The sequence below is a fragment of the Sarcophilus harrisii genome, chromosome 3 (assembly GCF_902635505.1).
Source record: "Sarcophilus harrisii chromosome 3, mSarHar1.11, whole genome shotgun sequence".
Lineage (NCBI taxonomy): Eukaryota > Metazoa > Chordata > Mammalia > Dasyuromorphia > Dasyuridae > Sarcophilus > Sarcophilus harrisii.
In genome coordinates, this window is record NC_045428.1 from 369,129,726 (window position 1) to 369,151,086 (window position 21,361).

A 21,361-nucleotide genomic window follows, 5' to 3' on the forward strand; every position below is an offset into this window, starting at 1 on the left:
CACCAAAATGTTTGAAACACCCTGTATTTTTTAAGGTCTGTATAAAAGTGCCTGTTTTTCTTAAGCTACCTATATTCTATTAAATTAACATGTTTTTAATTTTATTTTAATCGTAAAAGTAAATCAGTTGTAATGATCATAGTCAACTGTAAATGAAAGATTTACATACTAAAATCGAGTTTTTCTAAAATTATACATATTTTTCCTTAATACTTTTTTCCAGAAATGTCACATAAGAAAAAAAAAAATCTTGTTTATATTCCAAATAGCTGTTCTCTTTGAGATTTAAGACTAGTTTTCTTAAATTCATTGTACACATGTTCACATTCAGTACCCCTCAAGACTTTTAGCTTTTTAGAAAAAATGGAGACTAGAACCATCTTGAAATGGCATTTAAGACTTGTTATTTGCTCTTTTCTTTATGAAATCTACCATATAACTCAAAATATCCTGGGAAGGTCTCACACTTTTCCCTCTCTTCCCTTATATTACAGCATAACAATCATATAGCATAACATAAATAAGTTTGTGTTAATGAGAGAATTTAGTCTGGTTCCATTAATCTAAATCATTCTCTGTGGAAATTGTCACTCCTACTTATTGTTTGAATTACTTTTGGAGATTGATAGAGTGTTCAAATGAAAATGATGCTTTTGGGAGTGCAACTACATACATGTACATTAACATACACACTTTAATTTATGCACTCATATCTACACCAGGTTCCCATTTGTTGTAGTGCCTCTCTCCTCATGCTGCATTCCTCATGCTACCTCTACCAAATATGATTTTTTTTCATTTGGCCCATGCCTGTGAATTAGAAAGCATATTTGAGTTCCCACAACTTTCCCACTCCATACATTTTCTGAATCTTTGCTACATTGTACTTTTTCCATCTGCCCAATCTCACCTCCATGGACAAAAGGGAAATGGAGAGATGTGTTCAAAACTCTCTGCCTCCTATTCATCACTGAGCAGAGAGGACCATGAGGTGCATTTGATTCTTTGATATGAACTGATTATACAGAAGAGATTGTAGTGACTTCTCCTGATATCTGATAGAAAGTACTTGGGGATTTCTGAAACCCTTTTAGAGGGTCTACAAATTCAAAAATGGTTTTTATTTCCAATATGGTAAATGTCTATAAATATAACCCAGATAAACAAAAATGCTTTGGAGAGATCCCCAATAATTTTTAATAGGATAAAGATACTGAAAACAAAAGTTTGAGAACCACTGTTTTAGAGCAACCTTTTGGTTGAGAATTTGCAATATCAGGGGCACAGATTCTATTGTAGTAGTTAGTGAAACATTATACAGCTAACCATAGGATCAAAGTTGAATCTGAAACCAAGGAAAGCCAGAGCGGGACAAATGGTACAAGAGAATATTAAGGGACTGAGTGCAGATACAATAACACAGAATAGATTTAGTGGGAAAGAAACTGTGCCAGGAATGGAACGATACAACATTGTGGTAGAGTTTGATGAAGGTGACAGTACACATCAAAGTCCATCAAAATGTTCACTTCTTTATAAGAGACAGCTTGTTTCTACCTCATTCAACTTTATTATCCTTATCAGTCTGGCCCATATTTTTCCTTCTCTACTCTTTATCCCAAAAGGTGAAGTTGGGACTGGGCTTCCAGGGAAAGCAATTTGCCTTGAGAATCTCCTATCGTGACCTGTTTTTTTTATTATAATTTTACTGAATTGTTGATTTTCTAATCTGTTCTATGGCCTTTGATAGAATCAACTATGTTATAGGTTAAATTGCAGTTAAGGTTACATGAAATTTCCACTTTGCTATTTTAACTAAAATGAATGAAATGTTTCATAATTTTTATCATATCACTTCCTTTAGGCTTTAAAGTCTAGGGAGACCCACAATTGCCTTTTAAAAAAATCAAACTTAAACTCCCTAAGTATCTATTTTTGGACATATGTACACACAAACAGAGTACTTGTTATTCATGCTACACCCCTTTCCAATCCTTCCCATTCTGGAAATTCCCCTTAATTCCCAGTATATGTCTGTTTACATTCTGCTGCAATCAGAAAACCTAACAAAGTAAGACACTTAAACTGCAGACTACAGGTTCCTTCTGCCTTTAAGCTATTCCATATAGTATTCTTCCTTTTGGTAAATTCTTCTGACCTCATCTCCTCTTTCAAAACTCAGGTCTTTCCTGAGATCATTTCTAAATTCTAATTACTATTGTTTTTATTCTCTGTTTAGCTATAATTCTTTATTTATATGTCTATTTAAAGTGGACCTTTTGTTGAAGACACTATCTTTCCTTCAATCAACATTCACTTCTCAAACATTTGTCAAGTTCTTCCTGAAGGGACAATTGTTCTGGGTGCTGGTGGGCTTATACAGAAGTTGAGAAAATTGTATCCATGCTTTCAAAGGACCTTAGAATAGGATCATTATAGATCTGCTTTGTCTTAAGATATATTCCAGGTGATACCATACTTAATTTGCCCATTTGATGACTGGAATACATTGTTTTTCAAAATGCAGATTCCTGATTCTTTACTTGTTAATGCCTTTTCTAAAGGTAGCAGAATGCATAGAATCATACCTTTTAAATTCCCATTTATTAAAGGAGATTGTAAGTTATCTATTTTCCAAATGTAGGGATATGATCTTGGAATATCATTCAATAAAACTGCAAAATATGTACATATGTACTTTTTCTTTTTCAAACTGGACTTCCAGTATACAGTCAGTCATAGCAAAATTAGATATATGTATGAATTTCTTTAGAACTTCTGTGAACATTCATTGACTGATGAGGCAGATGAATTTGTCATAGAATATAATAAAAGATCAAATTAGGTTCCTTTGTCTTCTAGGAAACATAAAATCTACTAAGTAAAATGTTATTAATCCTCTAACTTCCATTGGAAATAAAACAAGGGATTTTCATCATCATCAAGAACAATAAAAAATATAGAAAAGTCAATTACAGACAAGGCATTGTGCTAAGTACAGGAAAATACAAAATGGCAAAAAACATATGCTTTCAAGAACCTTAGGAGAAAAGGCAGAACCTATAGGTGAAAAAAATAAATTATAATACAAGGTAACATCTAAGTGCTAAATGAATATACATAAAATGCTCCAGGAATCAGGGAACAAAGATATCACTGAGAATTCAAGTAATTAAGGAAGATTTCATAAAGGAACTAGGACTTGAACTGGCTTTTGTAAGAAGAGAGAACATAGACAAGAGGAGAAAGCAGTCCTCATATATGAAATGTCATGAACCAAGGTATAGAAAGACAGGAATATGCCGTGGCAATTTCATGAACAAATGAGTAGAATTGTTTAACAAGATTAGAGTTGTATAAGGGAGTAGTGAGAAGTAAATTTAGCTAAATAGGTTGAATCAGATTGTTGAAAGACCTTGAATGATAGGCTTACAAAGTATTTGGACTTTCCTTTGTAAGCAATGGGAAATCACTGAAAGTTTTAAACAATGTTTCTAGAATTTATAGTTATAAAATCAATAGCAACCTGCAATTTTATTTGTCGACCTTTTTAAAGAATTGTGAAAAGGGGGTGGCCACTGTTGAATTAACAAGGACAAAAGGACTCAGATATGATCCTCACATTCCAATACTCCTTAGTTTTAAAGAAGAACCATTCACTGATGTTATTGGCATAAAGTTAAGATTATCAAGTAAAAATCTCAAAGGCAAATGTAGATCCTTTTATAAAGAAGTGATCATTTTGGTGGACTTTGGTGTGTACTTGTCACCTTCATCAAACTTTACCACTACCTTTTATCCTTCTATTCCTGGTGGAAGGATATCCTTCATTCCTACTAAATCTATTGTTTGTTCTTATCGTAACTGCACTCAGTCCCTTAATATTCTTAATATTCTCTCATCCCATTTGTCCCACTCTGACTTTCCTTGGCTTCAGACTCAGCCCTGATCCCATGGTTAGCCATGATATTTCACTAGCTACCATGATAGAATCCCTGCCCCTGACATTCCAAATTCTCATCCATGAGTAATGCTTGCTATCTTATTTCTTTGTTCCTACTAAAAAAACAAACAAAAAACAAAAACAAAAACCTGCTGATGGGCACTGCTGTAGAAAATTAGGAAATGCATCTGACCCACTACAAGTTTATGCCATGTATGAAGTCTGGCCTTTCAATTAGGAAGATCTAGATACAAGTATTGCTTGTAACATACTAGTAGCTGTGTGACTCTCATAGATATGGAAGCATTATCATTAACTTCCTATCTCATTCCCATGGAAATCATTCCAAACTTTGCTTCTTTTCTTAACAATACCTTGAACCTAAACACTAAGAGTACATGACTTAGGCCCCTATTTCACTGAAAAGATTAAGGAAGTGAACATCTTCAATTGCCTTCCTTTATTCCTCAAAACTTTACATTATCAACATATCGACATATCCTTTGTTCTTCTTACTTCTAGATAGAATCCCTATTCTTCACTGAAGCTAATCACTCTATCTGTAACCTCAATTCCATTCCTTCCTATCTTTATACAGGTCTTGGGTTCTAGATGCACCAGTTATTTTTTCTGTGTTTCTTTCTCTGTCTCTCCCTCCCTTATCCTTTCCCCCTTTTTCTTTATTTCTCTTTCATATCATCAATCTCCACTAATTATCACTTCAATTTATTTTATTTTATTTTTGTTTTCCTAAACCATTTCTATTAAATAGTTTGTATTTTCAAAATATATGCAAAAAGTTTTAAACATTTACCCTTGCAAAACCTTGTATTCCGAATTTTTCTCCCTTTCTTCTTCTCTTCTCCTCCCCTAGACAGCAAGCAATTCAGTCTATGTTAAGCTTGTACAATTCTTCTATACATATTAAAACAATTATCATGCTGCATAAGAAAAATCAGATCAAAAAAGGGGAAAAATGAAAAAGAAAACAAAAAGCAAGCAAACAACAACAAAAAAAGGTGAAAATACTATCTTGTGTTCCCCACAGTCTTCTCTCTGGATGCAGTTGGCTCTCTCCATCACAAGTCTATTGGAATTGTCCTGAATCATCTCATTGTTGAAAAGAGCCACAAGCATCGGAATTGATCATCATATAATCTTGTTGCCTTGTACCTGGTTCTACTCATTTCACTTATCATCAGTTCCTGTAACTTTCCAGGCCTCTCTGAAATTATCCTGCTGATAGTTTCTTATAGAACAATAATATTTCATAGCATTCATATATCATAACTTATTCAATCATTCTTCAACTGATGGGCATTCACTCAGTTTACAATTCCTTGCCACTACAAATAGGGCCAGTACAAACAATTTTGCACATGTGTGTCTTTTCCTCTTTTTATGATCTCTTTGGGATACAGGCCCAGTAGAGACACTGCTGGATCAAAGGGTATGTACAGTTTGATAGCCCTTTGGGCATAGTTCCAAATTGCTCTCCAGAATGGTGGGAAAAGTTCATAATTCCACCAGCAATGAATTAATGTCCCAGTTTTCCCATATCCCCCCAACATATGTCATTATCTTTTCCTGTCATCTTAGCCAATCTGAAAGGTATGTAATAGTAGGTACTTCAGAGTTGTCTTAATTTGCATTTCTCTGATCAATGATGATTTAAAATGTTTTTTCCTATGTCTAGAAATGACTTTAATTTCTTTGAAAATTGTCTGTTCATATCCTTTGACCATTTATCAATTGGAGAATGCCTTGTATTCTTATAAATTGAGTCAATTCTCTATATATTTTAGAAATGAGACCTTTATCAGAACCCTTGAATATAAAAATATTTTCCCAGTTTTCTGCCTCCCTTCTAATCTTGTTTGCATCGGGTTTGTACAAAAACTTTTTAATTTAATGTAATCAATATTATCCATTTTGCATTTTATAATGTACTCTAGTTTTTCTTTAATCATAAATTCTTTTCTTTTCCATGGATATGAGAGATAGACAATCCTTTGTTCTCCTAATTTGCTTATAGTATCACTCTTTATGTACAAATCATGAACCTATTTCAATATTATCTTGGTATGGGGCATTAGGTATTGGTCAGTGCCTAGTTTCTGTCATACTATTTTCCAATTTTCCCAGCAATTTTTGTAAAATAGTGAGTTTTTATCCCAGAAACTGGAGTCTTTGGGTTTATCAAACACTAGACTACTATAATCATTGACTATTGTGTCTTGTGAACCTAACCTATTCTACTGATCAGCTACACTATTTCTTAGTCAGTACCAAATGGTTTTGATGATCACTGTTTTATAATATAGTTTTAGATCTAGTATAGCTAGACTATCTATGTTTGTATTTTCTTTTCATTAATCATCTTGAAATTCTTGACTTTTTATTCTTCCAGAAGAATTTGTTATTATTTTTTTCTAGCGCTGTAATTTTTTGGCAGTTTGATTGATATGGCATAAGTAGATTGGCATGGAATAAATAGATTAATTAGGTAAAACTTGTCATTTTAATTATATTAGCTAACTATATATTATATTAGACCTATGAGCACTTGATATTCTTCCAGTTGTTTAGATCTAACTTTATTTGTGTGGCAAATGTTTTGTCATTGTGTTTATATAATTCCTGACTTTGTCTTGGCAGGTAGCCTCCCAAATATTTTATATTATCTACACTTATTTTAAATGGAATTTCTCTTCATATCTCTTGTTGCTGTTCCTTTTGGTAACATATAGAAATGCTAATGATTTATATGGATTTATTTTGTATTCTGAAGCTTCCCCAATCTTAAAAAATTATAACTCTATGATACTTCCACCCTGTCAATCTATCCTTCAGTGTAAATTTTTTTATTCCCAATCCTTTATTTCCCTGAGTTTTTACTGAAATTTCTTTTCAAAAATCAATAATAATCTCCAAATCATCAAATCCAATGACTTTTTTCAGTCATTACCCTTGATTTCTGCAGTTTTTGATATTATGGATCTCTCCTTACTTCCAGAAACTTTTTCCTCTCTTGGCTTACCTGACTCTTCTGCTTTTCCTCTTACCTCTTTTACTACTTACTCTCTCCTTCCCTGGGGGGAAGCAATCCTCATCTTCCTAACAAGTCTTTAACTTCAAAGTCTGTTCCTAACTTTCCTTCTTAAAATTCTTATTTAGGAACAACTACCTCTAAGCAGATAACTCTCAAAATTTAAATCTCCTATCCAGAATCTCTCTTACTAACTTTGGACCTATGTCTCCAATTGCCTTTAGAACATCCTTTCTTGTCTACTCCACCAAGAGCTCAAATTCAGAGATCTAAAATAAAACTTGTGAACTTCACCTCTAAACTTGTTTGTTCTCCTGAATCTATTTCTATCTGTAACAACATTATTGGCCATTCTTCCCATATTCAGAATCTTGGGGATTATTATTGACATCCTTCTCCCTTGTCTCTCAAATACAGCAAATTATCATGTCCTATAAATTCTATTTCCAAAATATCTCTCACATTTGTCTCATTCTCTTTATTATTCATTCCACTATCCTAGGACAAATCCAAATTATCATCTATCTTATTCATTCCAAGTCTCCCATCAAAATGGGCTTTTGTGATTGAAGTTTTGGAGTTAAGGAACCATTAGTAGCTACATTTGCTCCTTGTCACTCAGTTCTTTGTCAGATTGTGTTTTATAAATTGATGATATAAGTATTATGTTCAATCTAAATATTTTTCATTTTTTCATTCATTTGATAAGTATTTACTGATTGCCTATTATGCACATTGCATTATACCAGGATCAAATGAGTTAACATGTGAAGCGCCATACAAATGCAAACTATTATTACGATTACTTGCAGAGATCAGGGGAGGAATATAAGAAAAAGATAGGTTTCCAGAACTTGTAACATAGTTGAGGAAATAAGTGGTACATAGATGAAACAATTTAATAATTATGTAAAACTATTTGTGACCAAGAATCAAAGTGAATAATTTCTTTGCATTGTGTTAAATACATAATATTGGTATCTTCTGGCATAAATAATGTTTCTTCAATTAGGTTTTCATAAAAATGCTTTTAGTTTATTGAGAAACACATGTGAACTCAACAAAGAGAGACAAAATTTTCACCATAGCAATTCTTTGATTATTTTCAGAAGTATAGTGTCTAAAATAAGGGTGGTAAATACCCTACTATATTCTTAGGTCAAAGCCTGTTTGGAGTATCACTTTTGATTCTAGATGTTACATATTAGAAATGAAATTACCAAGCTGGAGCATATCCAGAAGAAAGCATCCATGATGGTGAGGGTACTAGAACCCGTGCCATATGGAGATCAGTGAAAGGAACTAGTGATATTTAGTCTAGAAAAGTGAAAGCATTATATCTATGTTTATTAAAGCTGTTATACAGAAGAGAATTTAAGCTTGTTCTACTTGACACCAGAAGTCAGAAATAGGAGAAGTGGAATGGAAATTGAAAAGACAGAATTAAGATAGTAACATGATAGAAAAAAATCTGAGCAAGAATGTCAATATTTTTCTCATACCTCATTTGTCCTGATTAGCTGCCCTCCTCCTCCCTCCCCCCCACTTCTCTATTGCCTCTTTTACTCCCTTACTTTACTCCTTTACTGGAAGTACCTTTGGGTACTTTCAAATACTTAACAGTATTTGAAAATGAGTAAAAGTAGATTAGGCAGACATATCTTTAGTATCATAGTTGCCCACCCTTTATAACTATTCTTTCCCAGTGTTTGGCATAGTAGCACAGGATGCAGGTGGATAAATGCTTTCATATAATAATAGAAACTTGTAATTGAGACCTTAAAGATCAAAAAAGCTTATACAAATATATAAAATAAATATGAAGGAAGTCTTGTTATAATCTAATTTAGCCTGTTACTACTACTACTAAATTCCTTTTGCAAAATCCCTGATGAATCCTCATATTTAGCCTCTGCTAGCAGTATACCAGTGATGGGGAACTCACTGCTTTGCAAAACATTCCATTCCTTTGTTAGACAACTCTAATCATTGGAAAAATCTTCCCCATATTAAGCCAAATCTACTTTCTTTGCGTCTAGGTCTATCCTCTGCAATATGACCTGAATCAGTAAAGAATATTTGGGGAATATTACTTCTCTTGGTCTGAATATTTACTTTGAAGGTTCTGTGATTTTATCAATGTGGACGCTTCCTCTGCCAACAAAGATGGAGACATTTCTATGCATTTTCTTTGTGTTTCATTCATATCTACACTTTCCTTAAAGGTTTCAGTTGTGAAAGCCTTTGGAGACTCTTCTGTATTTTTTCATATTTCATGCATGCCAAAGTACATTGATATAAGTTTTTAATCAATATTTTCTCTTCCTTTGGCTTCCATAGCATTGAACTTTCCTGGTTCTTCTCTAGTTTTCATGGGTTCTTTCTCCTTCTTGGCTGGTCCTCTTCTTCATCTTTCCTGCAAAGTATGGACATTACTCAAAGCTCTGTCTTTAACTTTCTTCTTCCCTCTTTATTTTTCTCCCTGAATTCTTTGCCCTGGCATTTTGTCCCCTCCCATGGACTCAGTTATCCCCTCTCTGCAGATGAAGCCATTCTCTTTGAGACAGGTAAATGATACAGTGCAGAACGTGTTGGGCCTGAATCAGGAAGACCTGAATTCAGATTTGGCCTCAGACACTTAATAGCTGTGGGGCTCTTGGCAAGTCATTTAACCTCAGTTTGCTTTAGTCTCAACTGTGAAAAGAACATAATAATAATACCTACCTCAAGAGGCTGTTTTCAAGCTCTAAAGAGATCTTTATTAAAAGTTCTTAGAACAGGACTTCACATATAGCAGGCACTATATCAATATTTATTCTCTTCCTTTGCCTTTCCCTTCTCTATCTCTTGCCTTCTTTGGTTATCTCTTAAAAGAACTCATTCTTTCATTTTTTTAATATCTTAAGCTATTCTGCTTGATTTTTCCCTGTGAATTTAAAAATTTACTAACTTGTATCAGTTAATTGTATTTATGCATCATTCCCTTTCCCAATTCCAACTAGATTATACTCCATAAGGCTATAAACAGTGTCATATTCTAGCTTAATTGTTTTCATCTTGAGAATCCAAGCATTTGATAAGAATAAGATTTTTCAACTGCATTTGTTTTCCCACTTTATGTGAAGCATATTGTTGGACTCCCAGTTAAGATATATGCCAAGGATTATATTAGATGCTTCAAAGCCCTAAGAGATCAAAATACAGAAAAGAAGCAAAATAACTAGGCTAACTTCCAAGAGACATTAGGAACCCAGACTAATGAACAATTATAGTAAAGCACACCCATTTATATCACCAGTTTAGTACAAATGGCCAGCAATAAGGTAGTAATTCTGAGGGCCATAAGACATACAGTAATTGTAAGCAAAAACAAAGCATAAGACATACAATTAATTTAATACTTTTTAAAAAAGTAATTTTAACTGTCTTTTTTTTTTACTTTTTCACAACTTTTATATATATTACAACATCAGCTGCCCAGTAATCTGAAATAACTAGATTTAAAAAGAAGAAGACTTAAATTTCTTAAAGGTTTTTTTTGTTTTGTTTTGTTTTTAGAGCAGGTAGCATGTAGTATATATTTTTTAAACAAAATAAATTTGGCTATTTCTACATTTCAAAGATCCATGATTTAATCAACATAGGTCTTTCCTCTACCAAAACAGCTCATAACTCCTAAGCATTAGCTGACAGTCTTTGTGAGTTGCTGTGGCCAAAAGGAATTATCACCCTGTGGCCATTTGGGTAATGAGAGTCTCCCAGTTTAGACTAATTCTCAGTCATCAGACATACAACCCATTCCAGGCTCACAGTTGAAATCTTTCCAGCATTCCAGGCTCACAATTGAAATCTTTCCAGTTTGGTAGGGATTACCAGGCTTGTGTTTTGCTGATATAGTCTTTAAAAACCCAAGGTATGGGTTTCCATGCCATGAGGAGTAACTGAAATATGACTTCAGGTGCCATTGTCCATTTAAAAATATATCTATTGTCTAATAGCTTTGAGTCACAAAAGTTATATGATAGATACATAGTAATTGAAATACAATTCTAACTACTGGCACAAATGATAAAAATTCATCATACTTGAAAACTTTTTAAAATAGACTATATTTGCTAAAAAAAAAAAAAAAAAAAATCCTATAGGGCTTTCTTTGGATAGCATATGTTCTTAAAATCAGTTGTTGTTTTAAATCAGCTTATTTAATTTTCTCCCTTAATCAACTACAACTATGATTTAGTCTTTAGTCTTTTTTTCTTTTTTTTTTTTTTTTTTTTTTTTAGTTTTAAATGGTTTTATTTATAAATCAGGGCTAGTACTCAAAACACTACCCAAAGTAAAAACAAATGGGATATTTTAAAGGATGTAACTATAACCAAACAGGGCTGCATTATTTAAAATGAAACCCAGCTGTTTCTTAAAAGCTCAACATTATTCTCTTTGTTTTCATTCCTGCTGTTAATGATGAAGAGGAAATACTTAAATAGACGATTATTTTAAAGCAAAAAGAGGGATAAAAAGTTGTGGGAAATGAAGTGGCCTGGATTGATATAGCTTTCTGTTTTGAATGTTTGTAAAGGTTTGGAAGAAGTTTGTATATCCTCCAATTGGTGGTGTAGTTCTATTTAAATTCCATGGGTCAATTCGTGGGTGTTGAATGGCTGGTAGTAGGGGGTGGAGTATTTCCTCTGATCTTTTTTCCTCATCTGTTTCTTAACCTCCTTCCTGTGCAAATGCATTCAACAGCATTTCTTTTTTATAAGGCACTGGCAGTGCTTCATGAGGCCAATGTCTTAAATGACTGTACCTGGAAATTATTTCATGTTTTATTATTCAAAGAGATCATTAAATTACAAGTCTGTTTCTAGACATTGGTTCTTGATTGTTTTCCAGGAAAATAAAAAACTTTGTTAGAGGATTTTTTTAAAGTTGTTTTTGTAGTTGTATTGCTGGCACAACATTCAGAACATTTTCTCTAATTTTATATCCCTTCTGTTTTGTATTTTATAGACAATGTTAACTATAGCCTATTTTAGGTGTTAGTAAAATTGCACATTTTATTCATTTAAGTTCCTTTATATTTTGAGTTATAACTTATTGAAAAGCATTTAATGCGATTTTTTAACTGAAAAATATTTAGGCAACTTTTAGGTTTTCTATAACAAATTACCATGTAGAATATAGGATTTTTAGAAAATTATTATTATAACCTAATTTGAAAATAAATTGCATCTGTGGCAGTTATGTGCTACAGATTTGCCAGCACTATCTACATTTGTGGAGGGGGGAAGAAGGGGAGGGGAAGCATACATTTAAGAAGAAAATATTTGTCAGATTATTAATGTTCTGACTTTTTTGTTAAAAAAAAAATATATGATCAGGAATAATAACTAGGTGTTCAGTAAACAAAGCACCAGGCCTGAAGTCAGGAGAACCTGAGTTCAAATACAATCACAGACACAACACTACTAGCTGTGTGACCCTCAGCAAATCACTTAAATCGGATTGCCTCACCAAGATATGTGTGCATATATGTACATACATGTGTGTGATCACCACAGTCATGTTGATATTTGATATTTCTTTTTTGTTGTTATAGACATAGGTAATACCATGTGAGTAAAACCTAGTACTAAATTCCTAGAAAGTGAAAATTATGTTCTTTACATCAGAGACTAGTATGATACTTGACACTTATAAGTTGTTCAATCAACATTTGTTGAATTAAATTGAACTGTGATAATTTCCTTTTTCCTTGAACATTTCAGCTTCCTCAAATCCAGAAGTTATCAAGATCAACTCAATTCTGGATATAGTACCAAAAGTTGAAGAATATTACATTAAAGGCTATATCGTAGGAGCTGTTCACCCTATTATATTATCTTTTGGACAAAGAAAACACTTGCCAGCAAGCCATCTGTATAGAGTTGTACTGTCTCGCTTAAAATTAAGGTACGTTATACCAGAAAGAAGGATTATTCCAGAATGCCCTTACTTATTTCAGTTGGGAAAAAATAAATAAATATTTACAAATTCATTTCATAATGCAAAGATTTTCTTATAGATCCTGTCTTCTCTTGACACTAGTTTGATGAGCTATTTCAGTGATGCTCAGTATTTTACAACTGAACAGCATTAATCTACCTAAACCTTGATTATCCAGTTATTCCTTGTTGACAACCACATCTTTTATCTCCACTCCTACTCTAGATTAGTCAAATGCTTCTAGAAGGAATTAAGAAACTGTGAATAAATCTTCTGCAAATCTGTCCTATTTGACTTCAACAGGATCTTCATTATTTTATGAAGATTTTTGTATTCACTTTTTATTTTTTTAATACCTGACATATACTCCATAGAAACTATCCCTCTTTCCTCAAATCCACACCTAGGTGGTCCACCTTTTTAGTAAATGAACTCTCCTGCTTCTCTAAGATCAAGGCTATCTGAAGTGAATTTCCTCAAATCTCCTACTGACTTTCTATATTTGGAGGAAGAATGTTGGAATACATGGGAGCCACCTGACAATGGCTGCTGGAGATCCAACCCAGAATGGATCTCCTCTTGTGAAAGGATGATTGATACAAGGAGACTGAGAGGCAATTGCTATTGTCTGACCTCCCTCCTCTTCCTCTGCCTCCAATTTATCTCATTTCCAGTCCGCAACACCTGTGTCAGCAAAAGCTGCCCTGCAACCCCTTCAGATGCTATGATCCACAGCTGTAGAGGCAATTCTCCAAGAATTGACCTGTCCCTTAATAGAAGAGGAATGACTGTTCCCACCACTAGTCAATAAAAGGAATTAAACTGTCATGAATATGTTTTAGTAATAAGATATTTGGCTGAGAAATCAAATCTTTAGGACATGTTATCATCAACTTTTGATTCCCTTCTTATATATCCTGACCCTCTTCCTAGTTTTTATTTTTTAATGACACTATTCTTCTCCCAAAAAACATCAAAATGAGACCTCCAAGTTTTATTTGACTCTTCCCTTTATTTCATTCCCCTCTTACATCCAACTAGTTATCACGTAATATTGTACTTCCACAATATCTTTTATCTGTACTGTTACATAGCCTAAATTCTTGTCTTTATTACCTCTTAGCTAGACAATTGCTAACTAGTAATCTTGATCACCTTATCTCTAACCCTGTTGACACTGTTACTCAAATAATTTTCCAAATATTCATCTTTGATCACTTCCCTTATTAAAATAACCATCAGTGGCTCTTAATTGTCTATATAATAAATTACAAACTCCTTAACCAGCATCCAACACCTCCTTCTACTTTAACCCACTTTTTGAGCTTTAGTTAATAATGTTCTCACCCACATTGCATTACAACCAAAGTAGATTTTTCCCTATTCTCTTTTCTCATTGTGCTCTTTCATTTCCAACCTTTATTATCATTCCTGAAGCCTTCAGTGGGTTCTCGGAGGAAATCAGGTGCCATGTTCTCCAAGAACCTTTCCTGATCTTACCCCAACCCCTCCTGGGTCTCCTTTGTGAAATTCCTCACATAACTTTGCTTAGTAATTATCAAATTTTCATTGATATTATGGTTATTTATGTATATGTCTTACCTTCCCTGTTAAAGGTTTTCCTTTGAGAACTAGGAATGTGGCTTATGTTTATTTGTGTAACTCCAATATCCATCATAATGCCTTACTCTTTGTAAGAACCTAATAAAGGTATTTAATCAATTTGAATTAAATGGTAGCAACTGAAATTAGCATTAAATTATAAAATGTGTTTATTGATCAATGAGAAATTTCAAACTTTTCCAAGAGTAGATTAATTTCTGAAATTGGTTGACTTGTTTCCCTTCCCCCATTCCTACCCAAATGTAGATTCAAAAAAATAAAATTAGTCATCATGTTTTTGAAATGATTTCTTTTCAAAATAATAGTTTTTTATGTTTAATACACAAAGTTAATAGCCTCAATTAAAGTCTCCAATAAATAATAATAATTATTTCATTTCCATCATAATAATAAACCCCAAACCTAAGTAAATATCTGAATTTAACAATTTTTAAACACAATTTTCCAGATTTCATCTAAAAATCTAGGGCAAATTCTTCAGATTTTATTTAGAGCAAGTATCAGCAGCCTCTTTAGCCTAGAATGGCCCTACAGGCCCTGAGCAACATGATTATGCAGCCAAGAAATAGAGGGAAAAAAGAGGAAAGAAAGGAGAAGAAAAAGAAGGAAGGAAAGAAAACAGAAAAAAAAAAAAAGAAAATATAGCAATATTGTTGATAAAAACAATTATGAATTAACCTGGTGTGTCCTTTCAAGAAGGACTGCCTTACAGTAAATGATTTCCTACTTAACTATATTATATTTTAGCTTCCAAGAGAATACTGGTCCTAACATATATATAATAACTCAAGCATTACTAAACAAACATGACATAGCAACAATCTTTGTGTCCTAATTAAAATCTGATCAGCCATGTATAAATAATTTTTCCATTCTGATATCAAATTATTTCCACATAAAATCTTCACTATGTAGCATTTTATTTATGCTCTTGATTCATTTTGTTATACAAAGATAATACATCAGTGTCAGAAAGTATATGATTTTCTTTATGATATTTCTTTAGACATGAAATCAGCTTGTGTTCAAAATTAGAAAGGTTTAAGCATTATTATAATGTGTTTTCAAGATGTCTATGATAAAAATGCAAAGCCATCAAGCCTTAATATAAAGTTGTGGAAAAACTATTGCCAGGTTTTATCTATAGATTGGCCTACACATAAAACCTAGCGATGTAAGCATTCATCTACAAACATAGGTATTTTGATGGGCAAATGTTAGGTGAAAGTCAGCAATAGATCTCTGACCCAAGATCTTCTCTCTGTCACAGCCAGATCCAGACAACATCCAAAGGACAAAGTCGACCCAGGCTCGTAATTGAAGAATGTCCCTTGACAAATGAAATTCTAACAAATGAAGGAGCAAAAGGATTGGTAGAAAAGGTACTGCGTTTGTCTTGGCCGTTTCTATTATAATTTTTTTTTAACTTAAAAAAAAATAGATTGACCTCTATGACAACAAAACTTCTGAATAATAACAACAAAGACTTCCAAACCCTAGCTTATTCTTTTAAAACCTTTTTCAAAACTTGAACTGTCCTTGGAATTTAATATAATGATATTTAGCCTGTTAGGAACATCTGTATTATACATTAAATCCTGTTCCATTGCCTCATCCTCTCCTCAGTGTCCTCAGACCTAGAATACCATCCTCTCCAAGCTTGGAAATTCTACCAAGCATGGTCCTAACAATAGGCTCTATGACTATTTTCTGAGGACTGACCTTACTTAATACAGAGACTCATTAACAATGGGGAGTCCCAGGGCCTTTGGCCATAGCAAATTGTGGAGCAAATAAAAAATATAAAATAACCTTCAATTTTATGTGGCTTTTTTTTTTTTTTCACTTTTGCATTTGTAACGCGTTCTCTAACTCATTCTCCCAATTCACTAGCAGAATAGGTTCCCAAATGGCAGCAAACTCCTCCTACCCTCATTCTAAGCACAAGTTCCCATCTAGGATAGTCCTACCCATCTCAAGATATATAGCAAGGACAGAAGTTATAAAACTATCCCCCATATTGGAGGTGCACTCTACTTTTTTCCTACCTTCAAGCTCAGAGAAGGAAGAGCAGGCTTAAGCTAAAAGTACAGAGAGAGGTAATCAGACACACATTTTAAGAATAAGACGATCTCGTGATTCCTGGCCCTGATACTCCTTTTTTTTTCCCATTTGTGGGATCTCTATCAAATTTTCTTTTTTTTTTTTCATCATTGGCAAAGGAATAGCTTCTTCATCAGCTGACTAGCTCCTTACTAGATTCCATGGTTTGGCTAACAGGATGGCTCACTACTACACTGGTCAGTCAGATCATTCTTTAGGACAGGGTCCTTACCAAACTAAGCTACTGCTGCTGCCAGCCTCACTAATCTTTGCTACCAAGTCAAATTGCTACAGGAACCTTTTGATGGTTCTTCTAAGATGTCAGTGCTCACAAGGTAATAACCTGGTCATTTCTATCTCTGGGTTTCATTCACCCTATGGTTAAGAAAGAGTAAGCACAAAAAAGATAAAAGAAATATAGGCTTATTGGGTGGCAGGTGGCAGGATGGGGGGAACCAGGCCCATACTCAAAAGCCATTAAGGAAGAAAGTGAGAGATCATCTACTTGAACCTTTTGTATGTACAATTACAAGTCAATTAAAAGACTCTTCATCACCAAAGTTGCCCTGTCACTCATGATTAGAAATAAGTTCATTTTGTCTCTGCATGTTGAATGGAAACAAGGCAGGGAATATTGCATATTTTTTGCCTAATAGACTCTAACTCATCAGAAAGAGCAAATACTTTCATGGACTAAATACTTTTCAAGACTAATCTTTCATTATCTAGTCTCCTCATTAAATGGCAATAGAAGCAAACTATCCAGAAAGGAGACAGAGGTTACTAAGAAGCACATTTTTTTTTTCAGATTATCTACAAACAATTTAACTGATGGCACTCTAAATGTAAGATTCTTGCTCAGTGTACAATGAGTAAACATACCATTTAAGAACTAACTATAAGTCTTACATTCTCAATACAACAAAAATCAGAATAAAATGGAAATTGTGGCTAAAGAAGGTAAACTCACTAGTTCTTTTTAAGAAAGCAAGTAAAAGTGTAGGCAAAATTAGCTTTTTCATGCATCCAAATATAGCAAGAAACATTATTTCATAATTTATTTGTTCATCTCATATATCAATGGTCCTAATAAGCATTTACAAAAAGGCTGTGTCAAGATAATTACAGATTATGTGCCAAAAATCTGTTGCACAGGAGGTAGAGAAATTCTAGAAAGAACTTTATTAGACCCATTAGATACAATCACCATAAACTTTAAAATGCAGTGACTTTAATGTCAAAGTCAAAGTAGTGAAAATTTGTTGGAAGAGAATGTTCAAGAGTAAAAAATATTAGAAAGACTACGGTTTATAAACTAATTCCAAAGCTCACACTTCTGTATAATGGTGCAGTGGATAGAACACCAGCCCTGAAGTCAGGAGGACCTGAGTTCAAATCTGTTCTCAGACACTTAACTCTTCCTAGCTGTGTGACCTTGAGCAAGTCACTTAACCCCAATTGCCTCGGGGGGGGGGGGGGGGGAGAGGGGGGAATAAATAAGAGAGAGAGAGATTTGGTGAACATTCAGCATAGGATACACTTAATAATACAACCAAAAATAAATTGGTAATATTTTAAGAAGTAGGAAATGATCAGTTTATTTTATAGAAGGCATTTCTAAACTAGCTGTCTGTGTTCATTTGGCTACTGATCAAAATTAGAAAAATATATAAAAATGAAAAAAGGATATGGCACACAATTGAGACAACTCCCACTTGACTATTTAAATTAGGTGTTCATATAACAAATATTGACAGAAACTATCACTGTTTCCTAAGCAAATTTGCTATGACAGAGAGAACAGAAGATCCTAGAAATCCCTTCATTTAGCAAATATTTCATCTTTTTGCCAACCACACAGCTATGACAGAAAAGGGGAACATCAAATTATTTTAAGACATAAAATAATTTGTAAAATTAGTGGAGAAAGGAGAAGACAATGATAAGTAATACTTCATAAAACTATGAAAAGCAATGAAGGAAGAAATTAATTTACAGAAAATTTTGTGAGATCCACCTAGGTCAGGTCATAGCAAGGTCATTTAAGATGAAAAAGGAAGGAGAAAATAAGGAACAAAGAAGAAAGGAGAGGAGAAACAGAAGAAAGTAGTGAGGAATTGTAAAGATTTCTGTAACAAACTTTTCTCATCAGTGACAGTAAAGCTACCTCATTTAGATTCTAATATCACAATCCCAAATATGCTGAATCAAGAAGGAACAGTAAATAGAACAAAGATGGGAAAAACAGCCAAATCAAATCAAAGTATACAAAAAGGACATTTTGCTAAAGATGAAATAACATTAAAGGTTTTAAGTAATAAATCCAAATGATTGGGGGGGGGGGGGAAATCACAGATTTTATTATTGCCCCAAAAATGGCAATTAAAAAACTGTAAAAACTACTGACCTACTTTACCATTGCTACAAAATATTTACAGGAGATATCTGCATACTTGCCAGGAGCATTCTTGATAAAAATACAATCACTTCTGCAAGCAATATTCTATATCAGTCTACATCTTTATAATCCTGTAATTGGCTGAAAAGTATTAAAAGTATAAGAATCTACTGCATTTATTGTTGACTATTAAAAAAAGCAGTTGATTTGATGGAGCAAAATGTCGTCTTAAACAACAAATGCCCCCATCTATATGTCAAAATCATACAATGTTTTTTGAATAGCATAACAGAACTTTTTTCAACAACTCTGTGATATGTGTATGTTGGACAGACATTGGGGATAGATAATGACTTGGATCTAGAGATAGCTGGATTGCCTTTGGAAAAAAAATGTGCATTTTTTTTTAATGACACTTCCTTCCCCGCACCCAGGGCTTCTCCCTGAAACAAAGTCTCCAACTTTGTAACATTAATATTATTCTGATGATGCCTTATGCCTGTGGATCATGAATTACCACAAACTCCAAAGAACTAAGGTTTTTATCTTACCCAAAGAGCAATGAAAAATGACATGGTGAGTGTGAATAGGGTACTACATATCAATGTCTTCACTGCACTTCAAAGCACGGGAGTGACAGTATACAGGGTGCCATCAGGAAGTTTTATAACTGGAAAAAGAGATGATTGCATCATGAAGTTGGAGCAGAGGATAACTGATGAACAGACTAAGTGCTCCACTGGTATCCCTATCATCTCAAGAGATCTAGAGGAATGTCCCCATGACATTGGGTAGATGATTTATAATAGAACATGAATAAGAATCACACAGAATGAGAAGGAACTAAGGGCTTGCAATCTGTCAATGAAGACAGTACCTATGTTGATAAAATCCCAAGTCCATCAAAGTACTTTTTGTCCACTAGCCATAAGTTTTTTTTTTTTATGTCACAGACTGCTAGATTTCATGGACAGTGTCTAACATATTCAAGTTGCACCTGTATGTTTAATTAATGCTTTTGATCATGATTTTATAATTTGATTTAGCTTTTGGTGGACATCAAAAACTCCTTCAATTTTTGTTTTCTAGGTGAGAAAGAAATGTGACATTTTCCTGCAAGTTTGTCAGTGTTTCTATTGTTCTCTTGACTTAGATGAGGATAAGTAAAGGGTATATAGATATACACATATATACAGTGGAATATACAAACTGGTAACTACTCATGAATAAAGATGTAATAGCATATATGGTATGTTTCTACTAAGGAAATGGATTATGTTTACAAATATTTGAGAAACACATTAGATTAATACATGAAACTCATAAAATTAATCATAAGGACTATAAATATATTTATATGTAATAAATATAAATATCATAAATCAAATAAATTCATGAAAAGTCATTCATATCAGATTCTCAAGTTTTTAAAGATATTTGGAAAAAATGTCCACTTAAACAAAAATTTATTTGAATTTTAAAAGTTGAACTCCTAATATATATTCCTAGTGGAATAAACTCAGAGATCTTACTTTGTCTCTAACTTCCTGAACATGATTGAAGATATGTTGAAGCAGAAAATTATTGTTATTTCAGCATTTAAAATAATGGAGTTATGTCAGAAAGAAAGACATTTCAGAAAATGAAGCACATAAAGTATTTGAAAATCTCTGTCTAAATGACCAGTAGTAATGGATAAGAGCCATTTAACATCTTAGGAAAACTATATTGTATAAGGACTTCAAGACAACTAGTTGCTAAGGTAGAATATAACTTGATACTTATACCAATTTGAATTTGAAAGTGAGGATAAAATAATTCAGAATTCTTAAATGAAAATAAAATTATAGGTTAATATCAAGGCCCCATTTTTTTTTTATTTTTTTGCTTTTTACATACAAGATATATGCATGAGTAATTTTTCAGCATTGACAATTGCAAAACCTTTTGTTCCAGTTTTTCCCCTCCTTCCCTCCACCCCCTTCCCCAGATGGCAAATTGACCAATACATGTTAAATATGTTAAAGTATAAGTTAAGTATAATATATGTATACATGTCCATACAGTTATTTTGCTGTACAAAAAGAATTGGACTTTAAAATAGTATACAATTAACCTGTGAAGGAAATCAAAAATGCAAGCAGACAAAATTATAGGGATTGGGAATTCTATGTAGTGGTTCACACTCATTTCCCAGAGTTCTTTCTCTGGGTGTAGTTGGTTCTATTCATTATTGAACAAGTGGAACTGATTTGGTTCA

The 21,361-nt window shown here is 33.2% G+C and overlaps 1 protein-coding gene across 2 annotated transcripts in view; it reads left to right on the forward strand.

Moving 5' to 3' along the window:
* Positions 1–21,361, forward strand: part of RFTN2 (raftlin family member 2) — a 79,720-nt gene that overhangs the window by 4,020 nt on the left and 54,339 nt on the right. For both annotated transcript variants that reach the window (XM_031960236.1, XM_031960235.1), the window contains 2 exons: positions 12,761–12,944; positions 15,871–15,982. In XM_031960236.1, the coding sequence (XP_031816096.1) occupies positions 12,761–12,944; positions 15,871–15,982 (296 nt within the window). The remainder of the gene's footprint in view (positions 1–12,760; positions 12,945–15,870; positions 15,983–21,361) is intronic.